Source organism: Papio anubis, chromosome 11 (genome assembly GCF_008728515.1).
Source record: "Papio anubis isolate 15944 chromosome 11, Panubis1.0, whole genome shotgun sequence".
Taxonomy (NCBI): Eukaryota; Metazoa; Chordata; class Mammalia; order Primates; family Cercopithecidae; genus Papio; species Papio anubis.
In genome coordinates this window covers 104177618-104201541 of record NC_044986.1, presented here as the reverse complement: position 1 = coordinate 104201541, position 23924 = coordinate 104177618, and the positions used below count along the sequence as shown (strand labels likewise).

The window sequence follows — 23924 nt, the reverse complement described above, 5'->3', positions numbered from 1 at the left end:
ATCCACCAAGATGGCATAGCAATCCTAAATGTGTATGCACCAAACAACAGAGCTGCAAAACATGTGAAACAAAAACTGATAGAACTTAAGACAAATTTATAAATACAGTAAAAAATTCCAATACCCCCTCTCAATAATTAATAGCATAACTAAATCAGCAATGATATACAACTCAACAATGCCATCAGCCAACTGGATCTAACTGGCATTTATAGAACACTCCAATTCACCACAGCAGAATACACATTCTTTTCAAATGTCCATGGAATATATGCCAAGATGGATCATATCTTGGGCCATAAAACAGATCTGAACAAACTTAAAGGAATTTAACTCATACAGAGTGTGCTTCCTAATGAAAAGGGAATCAAACTACCAATGTTTAATAGAAATATAACAAAAAGGGCCCTGAACATTTGGAAACTAAACAATATACTTTTAAATAATGGATGAAAGAGGAAATCTCAAGAAAAAAAAACTGAGCTGACTCAAATAAAAATGTATCAAAATATGTGGCCAAGCGCGCTGGCTCACGCCTGTAATTCCAGCACTTTGGAATGCCAAGGTGGGTGGATCACTTGAGGTTAGGAGTTCAAGACCAGCCTGGGCCAACATGGTAAAACCTTTTCTTTACTAAAAATAAAAAAATAAGCCAGGCATGGTGGCACATGCTGTAATCCCAACTACTCAGGAGGCTGAGGTGGGAGAATTGCTTGAACCTGGGGGGCAGAGGTTGTAGTGAGCCTAGACTGCACCACTGCACTTCAGCCTGGGCAACAGAGTGGAGTGACATTCTGCCAAAAAAAAGAAAAAAAAAGAAAAATCAAAATATGTGAGACACAGCCAAAGCAGTGCTGAGAGGGAAATGTATAGCATTAAATGCTGACATTAGAAAAGAGAAAAAGTCTCAAATTAATAATCTAAACTTCCACATCAAGAAACTATAAAAAGAAGATCAAAACAATCCAAAAGCAAACAGAAGGAAAGAAGTAATCAAAACAAGAGCAGAAATCAATGAAATTGAAAACAAAAACCATAGAGAAAATCAACTAAACAAAAAAACTGGTCCTTTGAAAAGATCAACATCTGGCAAATCTGACAAAGGAAACAGAAGACAAAAGTTACCTATATTAAAAATGTGAAATCACTACAGGGCATACAGACATCAAAAGGACAAAAAGCAAATATTAGGAACAACTCTAGATACATGTATTTGACAACTTAGATGAAAAAGACCAATTGCTCAAAAAACACAAACTATCTCAACTCACTCATGAAATAGATAAATGAAACATGAAATATATTTAAATAGCTCTATAACTATAAATCAAATTTAATTTATTTTAATACTCCAAAGAAAGAAATATTCAGGCTCAGATGATCTCACCAGAGAATTCTGCCAAACATTTCAAGAATTAATACCAGTGTTAGACATTCTCTTTCAGAAAACAGAAAAGGAAGGCTGGGCACGACGGCTCATGCCTGTAATCCCAATACTTAGGGAGGCCAAGGCAGGTGGATCACTTCAGGTCACGAGTTTGAGACCAGCCTGGCCAACATGGTGAAACCCCATCTCTACTGAAAATACAAAAATTAGCCAGGCATGATTGTGGGCGCCTGTAATCCCAGCTACTTGGGAGGCTAAGGCAAGAGAATCACTTGAACCTGGGAGGCGGAGGTTGCAGTGAGCCAAGATTGCATGATTGCACTCCAGTCTGGGCAAGAAGAGCAAAGCTCTGTTTTTCAAAAGAAAAAAAAAAATAGAAGAGGAGAGAAAACTTCCTATTTCATTATATGAAGCTGGTATTACCAATAGCAAGGTCATACAAAGACAGTGCAAAAAGAGAAAGCTAATGCTATGGTTTGAACATTTGTATCCCTTCCAAAATTCATGTTGAAACAGTCTCATAGAGGTGGAGCCTTTGGAAAGTGATTATGTCATAAGGGCTCCTCCCTCATAAATAGGATTAAAGGCCTTATAAAAGAGGCTTCACACAGCATTCTGTCCCCTTTCCTCTTCTATCTCTTCTGCCATGTGAGGACACAGCATTCATCTCCCGTAGAGGATGCAGCAACAAGGTGCCATCTTGGAAACAGAGACCAGGGCCTCATCAGATACTAAACTTGCTGGTACCTTGGATCTTGGACTTCTCAGACTCCAGAACTGTAAGAATAAATTTCTGTTGATCATAAATTACCCAGTCTCAGGTATTTTGTATAGCAGCACAAAATAAACTAAAATAGAAAGTAATACTGAGAACTGGTGGTGCTACTATAACAAATACCTGAAAATGTAGAAGTGGTTTTGAAATTGAGTAATGGGTAGAAGAAGCCAGAACAGCTTTGAAGTGTATGCTAAAGCATTAAGCATGCTTCCAGTGAGAGCTCTGAAGAAGAGGAGAACTGTAGAGAAACCCTCAGTCATCTTAGAGATGATCTAAGTGGTTGTGATCAGAATACTGGTACAAATATGGACAGTAAAGGCCATTCTGATAAGGCTTTAGTTGGAAATGAGGAGCAGTTTATTGGAAACTGGAAGAAGGGCCACCCTTGCTGTAAAGTGGCAATGAACTTGGCTGAATTGTGTTTTGGGTCCTATTACTTTAAGGAAGGCAGAACTTAAGAGCAATGGGCTAGGATATTTTGTGGATGACACCTCTAAGTAAATTGTTCAGGATGCTTCATGGCTTCTCTTGACTACTCATAGTAAAATGCAAGAAGAGAGAAAAAAATTAAATATAAAATTTATAATTAAAAGGAAAGCAGAAGTTAAAGATTTAAAAAATTCTCAGCCTGGTCAGGTTTTAAAGTATGCTTGAAGAAGAATGCCAACGGTGTGGCCAAGCAAACATTTCATAAGGAGATTTAATATGAATAGAAGGAAGACAGATGCTATTCATCAAGACGATAGAAGAATGACTGCAAAGGTATTTTGGAGATTATCTGTGCTGCCCTTCTCATAGCAGGCTCAGAGCACCAGGTCCTTGAGGGCAGAACAGTTTCAAAAAAGGGGCCCAAAACACTTGTGAAACCATGGGGCTTGTTGCTCAGGATGTCTCATTTCTTTTCCGTGCATTCAGATACAATGCTCCTCAGCCACCTCAGGTACGGCTCACGCAGGCCATGGTGCATCTCAGGCCACCACTTCAGGGGGCACAAGCAGTAAGCCTTGGTGACATCCATGTGGTGCTAACTCTGCAGGTGCACAGAGTGTGTGAGTTGTGGAGATATGTCTACCTAGATTTCAATGGATGCCTCATAGAGCCTCAGCGCCCAGGCAAAGAACTGCCACAAAGGTGGCGCCACCAGAGACAACCCCAACTAGGGCCATGCCCTGTGGAGCCATAGGAGTAGGGCCACCACTAAGACCTCAGAACTGCAGAGCCACCAGCATGCAACTCTAGCCTGGGAGAGCTTGCAGACATGAGACTCCAGCCTGTGATAGCTGTTCTGTGGGCTGTGACCAGCAAAATTATAGTGCTGGGGTTACCCAGAGCCTTGGGGACCCAACCTCTACTCTCATGTATCTGGAAGATGAAACATGAAGTCAAACTTGATTATTCTCAGGCCTCAAAAATTAATGGTGTTTGCCATATTGGGTTTTCAACTTGGGGACTGTTGCCCCTTTATTCTTTCCCATTTCTCCCTCTTGGCATGAGAATATCAATCTTATGCCTGTCCCATCATTATAATCTGGAAGCATATAACTTGTTTGATTTCACAGGTTCACAGGTAGAGGGGAATTGGCCTCAGAATGAATTGTACCTTGAGTCTCACCCATATCTGATTTAGATTATATTTAGATAAGACTATAGACCTTAAACTTTAAAGTTGATGCTGGAATGAGTTAAGGCTTTGGGGGCTATTGGTATGTAATTAATATGTTTTGTATGTGAAAAGGATATAAATTTTGGAGGGGGGTGGTCAGGAGTGAAATGCTATGGTTTGAATGCTTGAGTCCTTCCAAAATTTATGTTGAAGCAACCTCCAAAGCAATAATATTAAGAGGAAAAGGCCATTGGGAGGTGATGAGAGATCTTCCCTCTTGAAAAAATTAAGACTCTTACAAAAGAGACTTCACACAGCATTCAGCCCCTTTTCCCCTTCTGTTCCCTGTGAGGACACGCGTTTGTGCCCTCTGGAGGATGTAGCAACAAGGTGCCATCTTGGAAACAGACAGAAACCTTCGCCAGACACCAAACCTACTGATGCCCCGATCTTGGACTCCCCAGCATCAAGAAGAGTGAGAATTAAATTTCTGTTCATTATAAACGAGCCAGTCTCAAGCTATTTCCCAGGTATTTTGTTACAGCAGCACAAATGGACAATGATAATTACAGACCAATATCTCTCATGAATATAGATGTAAAACTCTTTAACAAAATAGTAGCAAATAGAATTCAACAATAAGAACTATACACCATGTCCACGTGGTGTTTATTCCAAGTACGCATAGTTGGTTCAATATTCAAAATCCAATAATGTAATCTATCGTATTAATATACCAAAAAAGAAATATCACATAATCACAATTATTGATGCAGGAAAAAAACACTTCACAAAATTCAATACCCCGTCATGATTTCTAAAAATGCTCAGAAAACTAGGAATAGAGGGAAACTTTATCAACTTCATGTACAGCAGGGGTCCTCAAGCCCTGGGCCATGGACTGGTATCAGTCCATACGTGTTAGGAACCAGACCGCATAGCAGGAGGTGAGCGGCAGGAGGGCAAGCATTACTGCCTGAGCTCTGCTTCGTGGCAGACCAGCAGCGGCATTAAATTCTCATAGGATCTAAGTTGCACACTCCTTATGAGAATCTAACTACAGTTTCATCACAAAACCATCCCCCACTGCCACCAGGTCCATGGAAAAATTTGTCTTCCACAAAATCAGTCCCTTATATATTGAATATATATACTTATGTATTTATATACTTATATGATTTGAAATATTAAGGGAATTGTAAATTTATATTCCAGTTGTATGATTTTAAAATTTCACACTTTCATTGGTATTCAAATATCCTAGGATATTATACTGTACCTTAGGTAAAAGTACCTAGGATAAAATACTATATTCTTTAGATGTTATTTGCCTATATATAAACTGTTTTGGAACGAGGGCTCCTATTAGATTTTAGGTTTTATAATATAAAATGGCATAAGGTACACAGATTCTATTAGGTCATGTTTTCAGATAAGCTGGAGCTAGTGATTGGTTATATGTGTTTGCATAAGTTATCTCAGAGAGTATGCTCCCATCCGTGAGCACCCTATGTTACCACAGGCAAAGTGTTCTAACCTAAACTGTGGCTGCTCTTCTTCAATCTATTTTTTCTTCTTCCCTACCAACCCCCGAATCAACTACTTTCTTCATGAACCTGAGTTTTCTAGAAAATCACTCTTCCTTTAGTCTTAAGGAAGGTGACTAAACTTTCTCATCCTGCCACACTAAAAAGTCACATTCTGTCCCCCACTTTCTCACTGAGTGCTTCATCTTACAGGGTGTCCCTGAGGCACCCCTACTTCAATCCCTTTCTGGGGCATGCAACAAGGACCACAAAACAAGAAAAACATAACTAATGTTGGGAACTATTTCTCCATATTTAAAGGAAGTACTTGGCAGCAGCGTTTTGATTAATTTTGGTTTTGTTTTAAAATCATATAAGGTACAAAGAAAGGGGTCAAGGAAATAATCAAGTTTACTTCTATACTTTCCTTTCCTTGTCTATTCAAATTGTGACCTTTACAATTTCTTTATAAAGTAAGTCAAACATGTCTTTTTCTCATTCATGATATGGGCTGTTTTAGTACACATAATTCACTTTCATTAATTTAGAATGAAACATATGATTAGAGAATGTGCAAAAAAATCATTAACCCTCAAAAGTCTAATATTTGTAAGTATTCAACTTATTTAAACCTAAACTACAAAATTGATTAAAGGTTTATAATAAGTGCCCCAAATTTCCCAAACATATATCAATATTTTTTTTGCATAAAGACTTCTCAGAAGGATATTTATTTTTAAGAAATCACCCTTTTCACTGCCCCCCCATATCTAAAATACCATTTTAATAAGACTATCGCACCCTACTCGAAGTAGTTGTAGTGCAGCCCTCAGAGAATACTGCACAATCTAAGCAGTAAAGCAGATGAGGGCAGATTAGCAATTAGGTCATGAAAAACAGGCAGCATAAAACAGCTATTGCTAATCTACATGAGATGCATTTACTCAATTAAGTAGATGGAAATGTTATTATGAACTTGATATTCTGATGATGGTCTTTAAAATTAAGAAGGATGGGGCAAATGAAATGCACACTGGGGGATTTGGGGCCTTTATGTATTAATTCTAAAGTATACAATGCAGAATACTGTAATGAAGTTAACAAAATTAATTAAAATATTCTTTGCATGTAACCATTAGAGACTACATTAAAAAATACATGACAGTCTGACATTGTTAACAGTAAATGTGACTGTTCTTTAACATTCTTAATGTTGTTACCATCGCCTTTTCTAAATATACCACTGATAAAAGCAGCATGCAAGATAACAGTCTTATTATTCAGAGCATAGTATGAGGATTGTTTTTAATATGCTTTCTGGTATTCACTTATTCCACTCTGAGTTTCAATAACTGATAAGCTAGTGATGAATTTTCAAATGTTACACATTTGTGTAAAGTGAAGACTGTTACACATTTTCACTTTCAGATATTTACATATTTTTTAGCTTGTGATTTTTACAAAATCAGACAATGACAAAATTAAAAGAGACATTTTTTTTTTTGAGATGGAGTCTTGCTCTGTCACCCAGGTTGGAGCTCAGTGGCATGATCTCGATGTACAGAAACGTCTGCCTCCCAGGTTCAAGTGATTCTCCTGCCTCAGCCTCCCGAGCAGTGGGGATTACAGGCACCCACCACCACGCCCAGCTAATTTTTGTATTTTTAGTAGAGATGGGGTTTCACCATGTTGTCCAGGCTGGTCTCGAACTCCTGACCTCCAGTGATCCGCCCATCCTGGCTTCCCAAAATGCTGGGATTACAGGTATGAGCCACTGTGCCCAGCCAAGAAGAAACTATTAAATATGTTTGAGAATTATATAAAACTCTTAAGCAGAACAAAAGTCATTGAACAATTTTGGAAAAATAGTTAACTCCAAAATGAGCTTTTGTATAGTGATAAACACTTCATGTTTAACCTCTAATTTCAGAAAGGGTAGTGTATATACTTAGTCTTGTTACTATTAAAGAATTCTAACACATCTACCAAAATTACAACAATTAAGTTTTTTAACAAAAAATTACATAGAAATGATAAGCTGTGTCTATGAGAGCAATGAAATGTAGTGTATCTATGTTGCCACTAGGTAAATTTTGGATTAATTTTATATTCTTCTCTTTTCTTTTTTCTTTTTTTGAGATGGAGTTTCACCCTTGTCACCCAGGCTGGAGTGCAATGGCGTGATCTCGGCTCACTGCAATCTCCACCTCCCAGGTTCAAGTGATTCTACTGCCTCGGCCTCCCGAGTAGATGGGATTATAGGTGTCCACCACCACACATGGCTAATTTTTGTATTTTTAGTAGAGACGGGGTTTTGCCACGTTGGCCAGGCTCGTCTCAAACTCCTGACCTCAGGTGATCTGCCTGCCTCGGCCTCCCAAAGTGCTGAGATTACAGGCGTGAGCGATGGCGCCTGGCCGAGTCTTCTCTTTTCTTACAATTGTAATTTTTCTTCCTCTTGTGATTAGTCTGAAAAGGCTTAGCAATTGTTATGTACCAATTTTTCCTAAAATAACAATTACATAAAAATGACAGAGTTTCACTTGCACACTCCTACTTCTTAACACACATGTCAATCTTGGTATGTAACAATCCTCTATCATTCTAACTCCTTCTTCTTAACAGAAGTCTACTTTAAACAATTATATAGTTGATGTGAATATTACTTTGTATTTGTAAGTATTGAAACTTTTTGAATTAAATAATGTGCTTCTCGAGATGGTGTTTTATACGGCTAGGTGCTCAGTGGATGCTCATTAATATTCATGGCATTACATGAATTCATACATCCATCCATTTACCGAACATTTATTATGTGCCAGGACCCTGTTTGATGTTGCAGACACAAAGATGAACGGTCTCTGTTCTAAAGCTGTCCAGACACCTGAAGGATTGTGACAGACTGAAAAATGACCCCCTAAAATGACCACACCCAAACCCCTAGAACCTGGGACATAACAGTGAACAAAACAGATAAAGACCTTATCCTTACGGAGCTTACATTCTACTGGGGGTGGGGGGTGGGGTGGAAATCAGATGGTAAACAAAACCAACATATAAATTAAAGTAGTATTAAGTGCTTGGAATAAAAATAAAGAAATGCAAAGAGACAGAGCATATATGTGTGGGAGCCAAGAGGTAGAGAAGGCAAAAATAGACAAAAGGACTGGAGCTGAGAAAACACCTTTTTAAATAATATATTCAACTTTTCCTAAAATCAGCAAGAACTGTCTTTGTGTTCAATGGAAGATTTCTTTTCAACATACTGATAATTTATACAAAGTTGTTCACACTATATAACAATACTGCAAATGAAACAAAACCTTTCAAAACAAAAATCATTGGTATTTTCAGGTTTCCTAACTACAACTGTTACACAGCAAGTTGGGTGATTAACCGGTTAAACCAGCACTAAATATCAATTGTAATTACAATACTGAAGTATTTTAGGGCTTTGCAGACTTTGGATGCCCCTGGATTTGAGGAGTTACATGACTCAAGCTGATTTTATCCTTCCTTCTGATACCAAACTTTGGGTGGTAAAGTAATGTTATAATGTAGTATGTTCCATGTCAAACACATTAAGTACAAGTGCCTCCACTAGGGAGTGGGAAAAAAAAAAAAAGAAAACCAGAAAATTTAATTACTGCTGAATTTAAAAGATAATTCACATTTAAATCATTAATTTTATATGATATTGTTAAAATACTAATGTTTAAAACTCACTTTGAAGTGTTTCAAGTTCAGTTCTAGTCAGTGCATCTTCCTTTTCCTTCAATCTTGTTTCTTTATATTTAGCATAAAACTGCCCAGCATCCTTAAAAAAAAAAAGGGCATACATAAATTAGCATAAAAATCAGTGTGCTTCAATAATATTTTCCATATAACTTAATTTTAAAGCATTATATTCATTTTATAGCTTTTCTTTTTGTTTTCAGATTTTATGATGAGTAGAAATTAAACATTTGTCTATGATTTTTCTCTCCTGGAGAGCCAGTTACGACAAGAAATTCTGAGTATAATTTTAAACTATTTTTTCTCTCAGATATGGAAAGGAGGTATCCTCTTCCTGTTTTCTTCCATTGTATGCTATTTTCTTTCTTTCTTTTTTTTTTTTTTTTTTGAGATGGAGTCTCGCTCTGTCTCCCAGGCTGGAGTGCGGTGGCGTGATCTTGGCTCACTGCAAGCTCCACCTCCCAGGTTCATGCTATTCTCCTGCTTCAACCTCCTGAGTAGCTGGGACTACAGGCGCCCACCACCATGACCGACTAATTTTTTTTAAAAATATTTTTAGTAGAGACGGGGTTTCATCGTGTTAGCAAGGATGGTCTTGATCTCTTGACCTTGTGATCCCGCCTCGGCCTCTCAAAGTGTTGGGATTACAGGCGTGAGCCACTGCACCCGGCCAGCTATTTTCATAATATACTGCTGCATGTACAAAGAGCAGAAAAACTCATTTGCTGAACTGATTTGGCATAGTAATTTATATTACTGTGACTAACAAAGTACTACTGCTATTTTCATATTAGCCCTTTAACTACAATAGATATTCAGAATTATTTTCAAATCTGATTATAAAACTTATATGCGCATGTATATAAAAGTGAAAGTTGCCACTCCTCCTTCTACCAACCTTAGAGACCAGTATAAGAACCGTTACCATGAAGTCTTGAGGATTGAGGACTGAGGATACATACTGCATACATACACTTAGGTGTCAAAATACAGTGACTGAAGTCTCAATGAGTGGCACACAGGTAAGGCTTTAGTGGTGCACCAAAAAAACAAACAAACAAACTAGGTCTTAAATAATGACATACACAAAAATAAACAAGTTGATGCTCTAGGCATATGAGATCCTGACAATGAAAATAAACAAAACACATCTTTTACCACACTCCTTGGCTCAAACCGCAGATATTTTATAGGAATACCACTTGTATAACAGCTACCAGCCCACACTGTGCTTCCATGTCTGTGCAATTGCTTTGCCCTCTGCCTACAATATTGTGCTTCCCTGGCATTATTCTGATGAACTCTTATTAATTCTTGAAAACCCATTCAAGACCCATCTCCTTTGCAAGTTTTTCTGACCTTCTCTGGCAGTGTAATTCTCCCTTGTATACTACCTTTTGTATTTAAACATGTCTATAACTGCTTTGTATCATGTTATATTCTCTTCCAGATGAGAAATTGAGATAGGAATACTTACATGCCCAGAGCACAGTATCTGCCATTAAGCAGGTACTCAGTAAGTAAGTATTTACTGAATTGAACTAGACTGAAATATATGAGAAACCTAATAAAGCAAGAAATGAAGGGCCCTGATGACGAACTGAAGTGAAATAAGAAAAAGAAGGGTATCAAGAATAACTCTAGGGTAACATTCCTAGACTATAAGATTCCTAGAGCAGATAAATCATAGACCCATCTGAGAGAGCTTTATTTCTGCAGGAAAAAAAGGAACAAAATCTTTGACACTACTTTGACTCAGATGTAAACACATAAATACTTAAACCCTAGAAACTCTTTTCATCTATGACTGTGGCCAAATTAAAGCTTTCTCCTGGGGGTCTGTGTCTCTTGGGGTTCTATCAGAACTCCCCCACCTAATAAAAATTAGGTATTCCTAAAATAATTGACTCAATACAATACAGATATATTATTAATATAGTAAAAGATCTCTTAATTCTTTTCATCCCCACTTTTACGTTCCTACTTCATTTCTATGAGGATTCACACAAGCCCTAGGCCAGGTAAACAATGGTACGATTGGAAGAGCACAGATGGCCATCACCCAACTTACTCATTCTCCCATGCCTATATACAGTTTAAGTTTCAACGGGGTTTTGGGTTAAGTTTTTATAGCCCCTTAACATTCCCCACCCCCCGTAAAAAAAGTCAGCCCTAAAGAAGTATTATTTTATATTAAGCCATATGAGTCATTTATACCTTGGTGTGAATGAATGAGCTTATTAGCGTCTTTCCACAGAGTAAGTTTTAATAGTAGGGAAGAAGAAAAGGTCAGGAAGGCATTGGCTCCTTGAGGGGAGTAGGAAATGTGGCACATGCAATAAAAGAAGGGCACGGATTAGTTATTTATGAGAGGTAAAAGAAAGTAGGCTGAAATCAATCATCACAGTATAGCACAGTGAAATATGGTGATTAAGAGGACAGATTTGGAGCCAGACTATCTGAATTAAGATCTCAGCTCTGCCATCTTACTAGCTATGTGACATTCAGCAAATTATTTAACTTCTCTGTACGTCCATTTTCTCATCCATACAATGGCGATAATAAAAGTACCTAACTTATATGACTGTTATGAAGATTAAATATGTTAATACCTGGGAAACAGAATGACATCTTCCACATAATTAGGCCTTATATGTATGTTAGCTATTCTTCTTCTTCTTCTTATTTTTTTTTTTTTTTGAGACGGAGTTTCGCTCTCGTTGCCCAGGCTGGAGTGCAATGGCACGATCTCAGCTCACCGCAACCTCCGCCTCCCAGGTTCAAGCGATTCTCCTGCCTCAGCCTCTTGAGTAGCTGGGATTACAGGCATGCGCCACCACACCTGGCTAATTTTGTATTTTTAGTAGAGAGATGGAGTTTCTCCACGTTGGTCAGGCTGGTCTCAAACTCCCGACCTCAGGTGATCCACCCGCCTCGGTCTCCCAAAGTGCTGGGATTACAGGTGTGAGCCACTGTGCCAGGCCTTTTCATAACTACTTCTACCAATTTGACAAGGATCTTGTTTTCCGACACAAAGGATGAGTTTTGTGCTGCATACTTCACCAAAATTCCCCTGCCAAATCCTGTATCTTCTTGCTTATGTGACCTTTTTAATTGCATCCTTTTTACTTCATTTTGCTGCATAATAGCAAACTCTTCCTAGTAGTCCTGCCAAATTTAACATTTCTCTGTTAATGTTTCTTCCTGCTATGGCACATAATCCCACTAAAACTTCCTCTTTGAAATACACATTTAATCCAAATCCACACTTATCTAAGGACTGCAATCCACCCAATCATCCTAACCTACTCTACTTAATCTGAGAGTTTCAATACATTCCGTAGTTTCATTCACTGCTTTTATCTTCCTTTCGCTCTATTTCTAAGCATTTATTCAAACACTCCTCATGTTTTCTCTTTTTTTTCATATTGTACCTATGCTTTGAAATCAAATTACAATATACCCACTCCAGGAAACATTATTTCCTTAACATTCTATGAACTCAAGCAATTCTACTTTACTGTACAACTTTACATTGTTTCAACCATCCTTGTGTACAGTTTGGGGTATTGTACTTTAAGATACACTGGCAAATAGACTTTAAAAGGAAAGTGATTAAACAGGGAGGCAGCTTGAAACTCTGTTTTTATAAGGGATTAGAGATAAGAAGATTGGGGATAACTTCCTAACTACCATAGAATATCTCAAGGTTTATTATAGGAAAGAATGGTATAAACTACTATATATGATTCCAGAGATGAAAGTTTTGATTTTGGATAAATACAAGGAAGAAGCTGAGCGTGGTGGCTCACACCTGCAATCCTAGCACTTTGGGAAGCTGAGGTGGGCAGATCACTTGAGGGTAGGAGTTCAAGACTAGCCTGACCAACATGGTGAGGCCCCATTTGTACTAAAAATACAAAAAAGTAGCCAGGTGTGGTGGCAAGCACCTATAATCCCAGCTATTCAGGAACCTAAGGAAAGAGAATAGCTTGAACCTGGGAGGCGGAGGTTGCAGTGAGCCAAGATCATACCACTGCACTCCAGTCTGGGTCACAGAGTGAGACTCTGTCTCCAAAAAAAATAAATAAAAATAAAAATAATATATATATATATATAAGCATTTCCTAATAATTAACTGAAAATGAAATAGACTGATTTTGGCGGTAGTATTCAAGAAGAAACCAGGTGGCTATTCTTTAAGGTATGTTCTAAGGTATGGCTATTCTTTAAGGTATGCTTTTGAATTCAAGCATTCAAAAGAGGATGAATAGAAAAATTGTTTTCAACCTTTTTTACCTCCCATTTTTCATGGGGGGGGGTGAATTCAAGTGAATAAAATTATAGTAAAATTGCTTAATGAAAAAAATAAGCACAAAAACTTACTTGGGTCCAGAGTAAACTCTAGTTTACCTACACAGAAAGTTAGATTTCCTGGGGATATAAACTTCTAATCCATCCTTATAGCTCCAGTATACTGCCTGGCACTTACAGAAGCTTAATAAACATTTAATGAATAATTAAATGCTTACTTTAATTGATTAGGGCTCTGAACTGCCTGACCCATAATACTGTATTAAAATTATGTAGTTTACATTTTTCCAAACAGAAAGAACTCCTATTCTCAAGGAGTTTATAATCCTTATGAATGGAACCATAAGCAAAAGATTTTATTCTAGAAGCAACTGTATTAGTATTTAATTTTCTTTTTTTTTTTTTTTCTCCCCGAGAGAGTCTCGCTGTGTTGCCCAGGCTGGAGTGCAGTGACATGATCTCGGCTCACTGCAATTTCCATCTCCCGGGTTTAAGCAATTCTCCCTGCCTCAGCCTCTTGAGTAGCTGGGATAACAGGCGCCCACCACCACACCCGGCTAATTTTTGTATTTTTTAGTAGAGACGGGGTTTTTGCCATGTTGGCCAGGCTGGTCTTGAACTTCTGACCTCAGGTGATCCACCCACTTCAGCCTCCCAAAGTGCTGGGATTACAGGCGTGAGCCACCGCCCTTGGCCAGTACTTAAAATTTCCTGAAGAGTTCAAAACCTGCCTGCATAGACATCAAACGGGACAGGTTTTACATTTAAACGATGGCTAACTTAAAGAATGTATGAGTGTTCTTTGTATGTAATTATAGAGCACAGGCTCCTGCACAAGAAGACATTAAACAGGGATATTTATGCTTATTTATTGAACCACTATTATATGTGTGGTACATTATTAGGATATATGGGGATTATATAAGACATAACAGTTTCCCTTAAGGAATATGTAAAAATAACTATAAATATTAACCAAAATATGGAATATAGAATATAAGCTCCATGAGAACAGGAATTGTTGTCTTTCTCTCCCCACCCCCGCCCCAAGGGCCTAAAAGAGTACCTGGCACGAAGCAAATAATGGAATCAATCAATAAAGTTTGTTGAAAGAATTACTGGCAAAGAAAGTGGTGCTCACTCAACATTCTGTTTTCCCACATTTCCTTGTTCTTTCAAGATTAGGTGGGGTCAGAGGTCTAGTTCTGGATAGACTGTGGATGGAGATATCATGTGTCATTTCCAAACCAACTCACAGAAAAGCTCATGCAAATCCTCCAGCTCTCTACTCTTCTCATAATGAGCAAGGAGGCCACATGTTCCAGATGGATAGAGCTAGAAGATGGTGAAGACATCATTGCTCTGAGCTCCTGAATGGTTAGGTAGAGCAGAATGCCCACTTTCCTATCAACCAGACAGACATGAGGCATATGCCAGAAACAGACTAAGGTCTATCAGTCTACTGTGATTAATACAAATAGTAAATGCTACACAGTTAGTATGGAGAACATACAATGAGAATTTTTCAGTTGGCCTGATGAAGGAAGGTTTTGTAATGATGATAATTAGTTTAAGCCCTGAAGATACAGTATTTCCAAGATTAGTAAGCTGTGAGATGGAGAATATCCTTACATTAAACCTTTTTTTTTTTTTTTTTAGCTTTTGAGATGGAGTCTTGCTCTGTCACCCAGGCTGGAGCAGAGTGGCAATATTTTGGCTCACTGCAACCTTCACCTTCTGGGTTCAAGCGATTCTCCTGCCTCAGCTTCCCAAGTAGCTGGGACTACAGGCGCCTGCCACTACACCCGACTAATATTTATATTTTTAGTAGAGACAGGGTTTCACAATGCTGTACAGGCTGGTCTCGAACTCTTGATACCTGGTGATTCGCCTGCCTTGGCCTCCCAAAGTGCTGGTGTGAGCCACCGCGCCCGGCCATCCTTTAACATTCTTGACATAGTTCATTAAGTGATAAGAGAATATGCTAAGCTGGCACTGTTGGTAATGTTTTGGTTTACTTTTACCTCTCCATATAAACGTCAACATATTAAGCAATCCAAAGAAAAACTTAAGAAACAAGGGCATTAAACTAAGAGAAAACGAAACACTGCATGTTCTCACTCATAAGTGGGAGCTGAACAACGAGAATACATGGACACAAGAAGGGGAATAACACACACTGGGGCCTGTGGTGGAGCAGTGGTAGGAGCAGGGAAAGAGCTGTCAGGATGGAAATAAGCTAATAGTGGCAGTTATGAGGACTTAATACCTAGGTGATGGGTATTAAGCAAACCACCATGGCACATGTTTCCTTATGTAAACAAACCTGTAAATTCTGCACATGTACCCTGCACAGAAAGGAAAACACCGTAAGTACATTTCTGAAAATCTGCCCACAAAATCAAATGCTCTATGTTGTTTTGTTCTCCCACCGGCTTATACTATAATCTCAGAATTACATATAATATGCAATAAAACTATAATGAAAAATATAGAAAAACTTTAAAATTTTACATTTTGATGAGTCAAAATTTCTGTACAGAATTATAATAAGACTAAATCCACAAAAAGTAATAAAAACAAAACAGAAAACCAGAAGCTACTGTCTTCCTCTGACCTGAGACAGTAATATTCAAGGAGATGCAAAGCCTAAAAACTATTTTTTCCATTTGTTCCAAGAGATAGAAGAGACTGTAGAAGCCATTTATTCAGCCCTAACTCAATGTAAGAATCCTTCTACAACTTATGTCATACAGATGTTCCCAACTTGACTTAACGATGGTTTAACAGAACAATTTTTCCATTTTATGATGGTGAGATAGTGACATGCATTCAGTAGAAACCATACTTCCAGGGCCCATACAATCAGTCTGTTTGTATTTTCTTTCAGTACAGTATTCAGTAAATTACATGGGACACTCAGCACTTTTAAAAAATAAAATAGGCTTTGTTTTAGATTATTTTATGCAACTGTAGGCCAAATGTAAGTGTTCTGAGCGTGTTTAAGGTAGGCTAGGCTAAGCTATGAGGTTCAGGAGGTTAGGTATATTTAATGTATTTGCAACTTATGGTATTTTCTCCTTATGATGGGCTTATCAGGATGCAATCGGTAAGTTGAGGAAAATTTGTAATTATAATCAGCCTGAACATTCTGACAGGGAGTTTAAGATTAGACAGCTTATACTATAAAGTTCTAGTTATCTACCTGGGGAGAAATTTATTCTTTTTTAGTTTTTATATTTCTTACATATTTTTTTCTTATATTTTAATATTTATTTTCAGCTGTTTTAAGTTTCATTTCCACCATTAACTAGTTGTGTCACTTTGGGGAAACTGTTTCACCAATCTGAGTCTTAAGTATTTCCATCTATAAAATATGGAATTGATGAGACTATATGTTGCTAACATCCTACCTAACATTTTATGGCTTTTTATCTTTTCTACATCTAGCAATAACCTACAAAACTCTATAGTCTGTCTTTGGATCTCTGAGTACTTGCGTAAGATGCAAGGATTTACTTTCAGAGGGTGGAAGTAAGGAATCTCTGTCTTATGTTGTAAGGTCGTTCCAGTTTTCCTGTATCCCTTTGTCCTGCAGCAGTAGAGTTTCAGCTTATAAAAATTCAGATGAACTCTTCCATCTCTTTTCATTTGTTTATACATTTCCTGTGTCAGGTTTGTGTGTGTGTGTGTCTGAAAAGTTTTAAAAAGTTTTAGAGTATTAAAAGCAAGCTGCCTCATCCCTTGGAAAATCTGTTGAACTCTAAGTAGAAGGGCAGGCGACTCAGCTTGAAACAAATGCCTCATAGCCTTTTAGAAACTTTTTTTCCTGCTAATTAGCTGTGAATGTTTTGTTTGTTTGGTTTCTGACAGAGTCCCAGCAAGCAGAAGCAAAGGAGCTAGAAAGGAAGGGCCCTAATTGTCAGGGAGGGTGACCTCCAGGCTTGTCCACAGTTGTAGTCTACACGGGAAAAGCAGCTTCTTGGGAGAGAGGATGCTTCCATTTACAGATAGTTTTATAAAGTATAGTACTCCTTTACTCTCAGGCAACTTTTTTTTTTTTTTTTAGGTAAAAGCCAGAGCTGTACAGAGAAGATTCCTCTATTTTCTCAGCCACTGCTCCTAGGCAACCTATACATCCTGATGGGGGTGGGGATATGCATGCTGGAAACTTCCTATGACAATTTTTACTTGAATGGTGTTCTTGTTAGATCTGCTTGGTAATGAGAAAAGATAGGACTGGGACTTAAAAAGGTGACAAATTTACAACTTTAGGCAATGCACAACCAAATGAGTTTTGTATTTTATAAATTATGCTACCGAGAAACGTAATATATAGGTCAGAGAGAAACTTGAATGGTGAATTCCTAGAAAAATCAAACAAATTCTCAAGCAAATTAAGTTCTGACTGCTGAAGACCTGTTTGATCTCAGGAAATACAGGGAACTGTGTCTATGATTTAGACTGGTAATCACTTGGGATATGTGGCACTTCCTGATTTTATGAGAGAAACTGATGGTCTGAGCAATCTAAATTATTATGGGCAAAAATACATAAGGTTCTGATACAGTTGCAAAAATAAACTAAGTTATAACGGCTAAATTGAAAATATGCACAGAGCACTGATTATATGTCATCAGCTACTTGCTATTTTCCATGTTACACAACATATGATCAATTTAAAAATACCCAAGACGGGCATTTTGGAGGTTAGAAAAACTTCCTGGTGTTACAAGCCGAATACAACCAACAAAGAAGACTGGTTTTTGTCAGATTCCAAGAGAATGTGTACTTCCTTCAAACCCACTGTAAGAGCAGAAACAGATTGGTAAGATGTCAAAGTGTCACGGGAGCTATACTTTAAATGTTATAATTAAATTCTTGCCTCAAAGAATTTAAGCCCTCTGTTGATATAGTCCAAGTTACTTGTTATATACTAATTCATACCCATGTCTTCTGGGGATCACTCTACTTGCTTTGTTAGCTATCTCAACACACTTCCTCAAGCGCCCCCTGCTTCCATGTATGTAGTCATGCATTTTACTCCTCTCCAGTGTTCTCTCATCTCTCTAAACATACACACCAGCCTTCCATTCACTCATCAATTTACAAACACTGTATTCTTTTCCTTTAATTTCTCAGTTGACTTTTACCTTTTCTGCCTATATAGATTAGATGGGGCATACATTTGACTAAATATGGTAACATCCATACATCTTGTCCTTGAATACTGACCTACTTGGGAAATGTTTAATATTAATTTAATATTATCAAATATTTAACATCCACTAAGTATAATAGCTTTTCACTCTTTGGCTTTGTTCTTCTATCAATTCTTATAATTTTCCCAATATCCTTCTCAGAGCAAAGGAAAGGAACAAAATCTAGTGCTCTGGAGGTTATAAGGACCTTCTCAAAAAGCAAGGGGAACTATCAAAGAGATACTTTTACCTCTACCTTGCCCAATCACAGAACCACTTCATATATTTTCTGCTGGTTTCACAGTCCTTATGTACTTTATTTCTACCATTCCTAACAATGTACACATATCTTTCACAGATGTGTGTATAATCAAAGAAATACTTTGCTGTCTTATCAATTAACTTTATTCTGTCTAAATATTCTTTTTAGACTTGTCATATCAGACTTACCTGTTATAATATAAATTCCTAAATAGATATAGTCAGAATCTACAGATCTGGAATACAATCTGAGAACCTAGTAATGGGCTACATGATAGCCTCTTTTAAAAAAGGCTCTTGTAAAATGTTTTCCTCAGGATGCTTTTAGCCTTAACACAGTATGATTTTATGGGAAGTACTGCATCTACAAAATTATCTTTGTATACCACCTAGTATACAAAGTGGGCACTTAACTGTTAAGTGTCTATTCATCTTTCAATACTCAGTTCAAGTGGTTCCTCTTTTTAGTTTTTCTTGGTCATCCCAAATAGAGACAACCTTACTTCTTCGAATATCTATAGAAGTCACTGTTCATATTAAACATGTGAAGCATATATACCGTATTATAGAATGGTTATTTAAACTCATGTGTTATAACTGCTACCTGACATTAAGGTCCTAGAGAAGGCATATTTATCTCTGTAGTCCCTAGTAGTGCCATGTTCTGATACACATTTAATATCTGTTTATTGAACTGGCTGAATCGTCTTTCTAAACATCTGACCAAAAGACGCCTTACACATCAAATGTGGAAATAATTATTTGCATTTGTAATTTTGTTTGGGAGGAAATAGAAAATAATTTAGGTATACTAAGCAGGCAACAGGAGTTTTCTTAAGGCTCTTAGATGCTAAGTAATAAAAGCAAACCTGGGAACACAAGTGAGCCAGAAATGCCACTTTTCCCAATCCTACCAAACGACCTTATGTATGTGAAGTGCAGCAAAGGAATGGGTATTTAGAGGATGAATGGGAAGGAAAGAAATTAGACTGAAGAACTGTTGCTATGACAAGATTTGGGTACAGATTCTGTCAGTGTAAAGGTCACTTGCTGGAAGCCTCTGAATCTCCCACTTTTAGCTTGGACCCTGCTTCTTAACCAACAGCTATATACAGACATCAAATATTTGCAGCTCAGTTTTAATTAACTTTTCATAAAATGCAGGGAATTTACACCAAAAGTAAAACTCTCTTAACTTACATGTGCTTAACTAATTTACTGTATACTTACAAGAGCTGCTTGTGTTAACTCTTAAACCTCCTTGTTATTCTAATTACATGATTCAATTAATTACTATGTAAAAAAGGATGAGATATGAGTAAGGAGTAAGAACTGTTTCTCTGAAAAACCAAATTGAATGCTTTGGCAAGCTCAAAATAAGAGTTGTTAAAAATGCTGTTTTAATGTCCCACCTAGGGTACCCCCAACCTCCCCAAAAAAAGACTAGCATGGAGGTGCATGCCTATAGTCCCAGCTACTTGGACAGCTGAGGTGGGGGGATCACTTGAGCCCAGGAGTATGAGGCCAGCTGAGCAACATAGCAAGCTCCTGTCTCTAGAAAATAAAAATTAAATTAAATTAAAATGATGTTAACTAGATGTAAGAAAGCCAATTATGAAAGACTTGGAGGAAATCACATATATCTACAAAGATTATACAATTACATTGTTTCACAAGACTCTAGTTTGACTCTTCTTTAAAGAAAGCAAGATTATCTGCATAGTTTATGCCAGGAAGAGTACAAGAAACTTCAATCAGTGCAAGAAACTTCAATCAGTGGACTCTTATTTAAAAATAAAACAATGGCCGGGCACCGTGGTTCACGCCTGTAATCCCAGCACTTTGGGAGGCCGAGGCGGGCGGATCATGTGGTCAGGAGATCGAGACCATCCTGGCTAACATGGTGAAACTCCATCTCTACTAAAAATACAAAAAATTAGCCGGGCATGGTGGTGGGCACCTGTAGTCTCAACTTCTCAGGAGGCTGAGGCAGGAGAATTGCTTGAACCTGGGAGGCAGAGGTTGCAATGAGTTGAGATCGCACCACCGCACTCCAGCCTGGGTGACAGAGTGAGGCTCTGTCTCAAAAATAAAATAAAATAAAAATAAAAAACAATGGTTCTATATCACAAAAGTGGTGCATAAAGTACACATTTTAAAACTTTAAGGTTGTACCTATCATTTTTTATTCTTAGAGTCTTAAGAGCATTCTTTTTTGATCACTGTTCCAATTACCAATCCAGATAACTTCAGGTGAAAAAGACTCATACTAAATTTCATAAATATCTTATTTAAGAAGATCTCAGGTTAATACAAAGGTCATAGCATACTACAAACAAAAAGCAGACAAAAATCTAATCCTGAGAGCAATTGATCAGTATTGTTTTGCTAATGTATTTCATAAGCAATGTTTATCAATCTAAAGTATATTCACTATTATAATATATATTTGAAAGAGTCTACTGCATGATATTATTTTGTTAGTGACCACTAGAAACACTAACCTAAGGTCCCCAAAGCAGAATAAAAATATCAAATATTTGCTTTAAAAAGGAAAATCATTTTACTTTTCTTCTTGAAATCCATTTATCAAGAAGAAATAATTAGAATAAAATTTAAAAATTAGATGTAAAAGGTCTTGAACCCTAATGCCTCGCATCTCAAAACTGAAAGGCAGCAGGTACCATCAAGTAAGTAAAAAACTTTAAAATTTAAACCGATCAGTTAAAAAAAGCAGAGTTTCTAAAGAAACTAAAAAGTTTCTGTAAAATTCCTCATTTTTGTATATTTTCTACAAATTTATGATGAGGCAAAACAATCAATCTGTTACATGAATTAACAGCTATCACAGGCAAGTATTTTAAAGTAAATTATAAATCTAAGCCATAATAATATGTTGGTTCTAGTCTGGTAAATTACCCTAGATGCTAAACAAGAAATATGTTAATTTTACCAAATAAACTTTATCTCAAATTAGATTAAAATTACAAAGAAGTTTTTAATATTGACATCTTATGTAACATTCTATTTATACTGCCTCATGAATATACTTTTAAATTCATCTATATTCTGGTTTGCCTGTTGCACAGATTCTAAAGTTGGCAAAAAATAATCAGACTTAAAAAAATAAGAAAATCTGCCCTAAAATTATTTTTCTGTCTCATTTTCTCGTAAACATACCAGTGTGATAAAGACTTTCCCTCTCATTAAGTCTTACAGACAGCATACAAGCATTGCAGAGTATTTTTTCAAGCAAACAATATAACACGCTAAACAACTTAAAAACAAACCTTTCAAATTACCAAAATACTGTAAATTTTCTCTATTAACTGTAAACAAAATATAAGATTCTATAAGCAATAACTATTAAGATGAACTGATGGAAAAACTGGTAATTTCTCAAAGGATAGAAGTACACTAGTATTTTGGTTCATTTCTCCTTTAAATATAAAATTTTCATTATGAGAAAAATAAAGGAAAATGCAGAAGTTGTAGTCAGCTTCCTTAAACAATCAGGAAAAATAGCTCTACTATATAACTACAAAGTGGGTAGAACTGAATAGAATATTATCTGGTCCTCTAGATTATAAACACTTATTTTCTAAAATAAAACCTTTCTCTCCAAAAATTACAATCTCAACCTCAGAATCTGTACACCAAAAAGTGTTTTATTGACTTTCAAATATTTACGTGTTGGGGATTTTCTAACCTGATGCAATAATCAAAATTAACAAAGCAATAATTTAATAAAATATGCTTTGATATACTAAATTCAAAAAAAAGAAACTGACATAAATATGATATATATACACTTTTTATTATTTAATCAAGACTAAATAGAAACAGAAACTGATTACCTGTATAAGACAAAATGTCCTCACTCTTCTTAAATTTGCAAATAAAATGGAAAGCAATATATATTTTGGCATAATTATACAGATGTTCATGTAAAGGTTGGTTTTTCTTTTTTTTTTTAACACTCTGTACTTAAATGCTATTAAAATAATGAGTGGCAAGCTACTTGAATGCTGTTCCTTTTTACTGGTTATGCTTTTAATGATAACAGTAGATTAAATTTTTATTGCTTTTATCTCTGTACTAAAGATAGTATTTTTTTTTCTTTTTCTAGCATCTTGGGACTCTAAGGCAATCTAAAACCATTATAAAAGATAATTACAGAAACAGATATCTAAATAATCTTAGAATTGTCTAAATTAGGTTTAACTTACAAAAATCCTACTCAATCAACATTATACAGCATCCACTGCATATTGGCATTCAGAAAGCCAACATGGGCATAAATTATTTCATGAATGATTAAAAATAAAGGATCTAATGTTATATAAAAGAGGTACATTTTACCTGGATTAGGTGAGGTAATGCTTTTAGTGTAAGGCAAAACCAAATCCCCAGTTTGCATGGAAGCAAATCATGCCACTGTGGTTTCATCAGCAATCTAAAGGGAGGGAAAAAAAGAACACCATACAACAAATGAGGAATATACAGAGAAAGTTGGGAGACAAAATATTTTTATAAAGATCATGAACTCTTTTTTGAATGACTACTTCAACAAAAAAAAAAAAAAGAAGAAATTATTCATTGAAATATTTATAACTGACTTACGCTATCATGAAATATAGTAGTCACAACAAATGCAATATATATAGAGCATGTAAGAGAAACCAGGCTAAGATTTTGGGGAAGGAGGTTCCTAATCAAGTTACAAAAGATAAACAAAAGCCCTCTTTCTAACCTGGGCTTTTCATCACTTTTGTACAATGAATTATTAAGCCTTATGATTACTTCAGCTATAAAAAAACTAACCATCATCAGAGTGTTCCCATGTGCTGACAACCAGATATGAAGACTGTAGCATAAACAAACCAATACATAAAAATTAATGTCATTTGCAGTTCACTGAAGCATTACTCACTGATGTCATCAGAATAGAAGACAGGCAGAATAGTCTCTGATCTCCATCCCTCATTGATCCCAGTTCATGCCCTGCTGTGTGAACTATTTAAACCCTTTATTCCTTTCTATGAATCAATAGAAGAAATGGTGGCATCTTTTTGAGTGTACTGCATATCACCGCCTCTCTACATACGGTCACTCCTGA

At 36.6% G+C, this 23924-nt stretch overlaps 1 protein-coding gene across 3 annotated transcripts in view; it reads right to left on the bottom strand.

Annotated features, from left to right (window-relative positions):
- Positions 1–23924, bottom strand: part of DNAJC1 (DnaJ heat shock protein family (Hsp40) member C1) — a 241034-nt gene that overhangs the window by 132778 nt on the left and 84332 nt on the right. For all 3 annotated transcript variants that reach the window (XR_002524539.2, XM_021943951.2, XM_003903454.3), the window contains exons 6-7: positions 23168–23261; positions 9021–9111 (exon numbers count right to left, since the gene is read on the bottom strand). Coding sequence is in view for 2 of the 3 variants with exons in the window: in XM_021943951.2 (XP_021799643.1) it covers positions 9021–9111; positions 23168–23261 (185 nt within the window). In the remaining variant the exon portion in view is untranslated. The remainder of the gene's footprint in view (positions 1–9020; positions 9112–23167; positions 23262–23924) is intronic.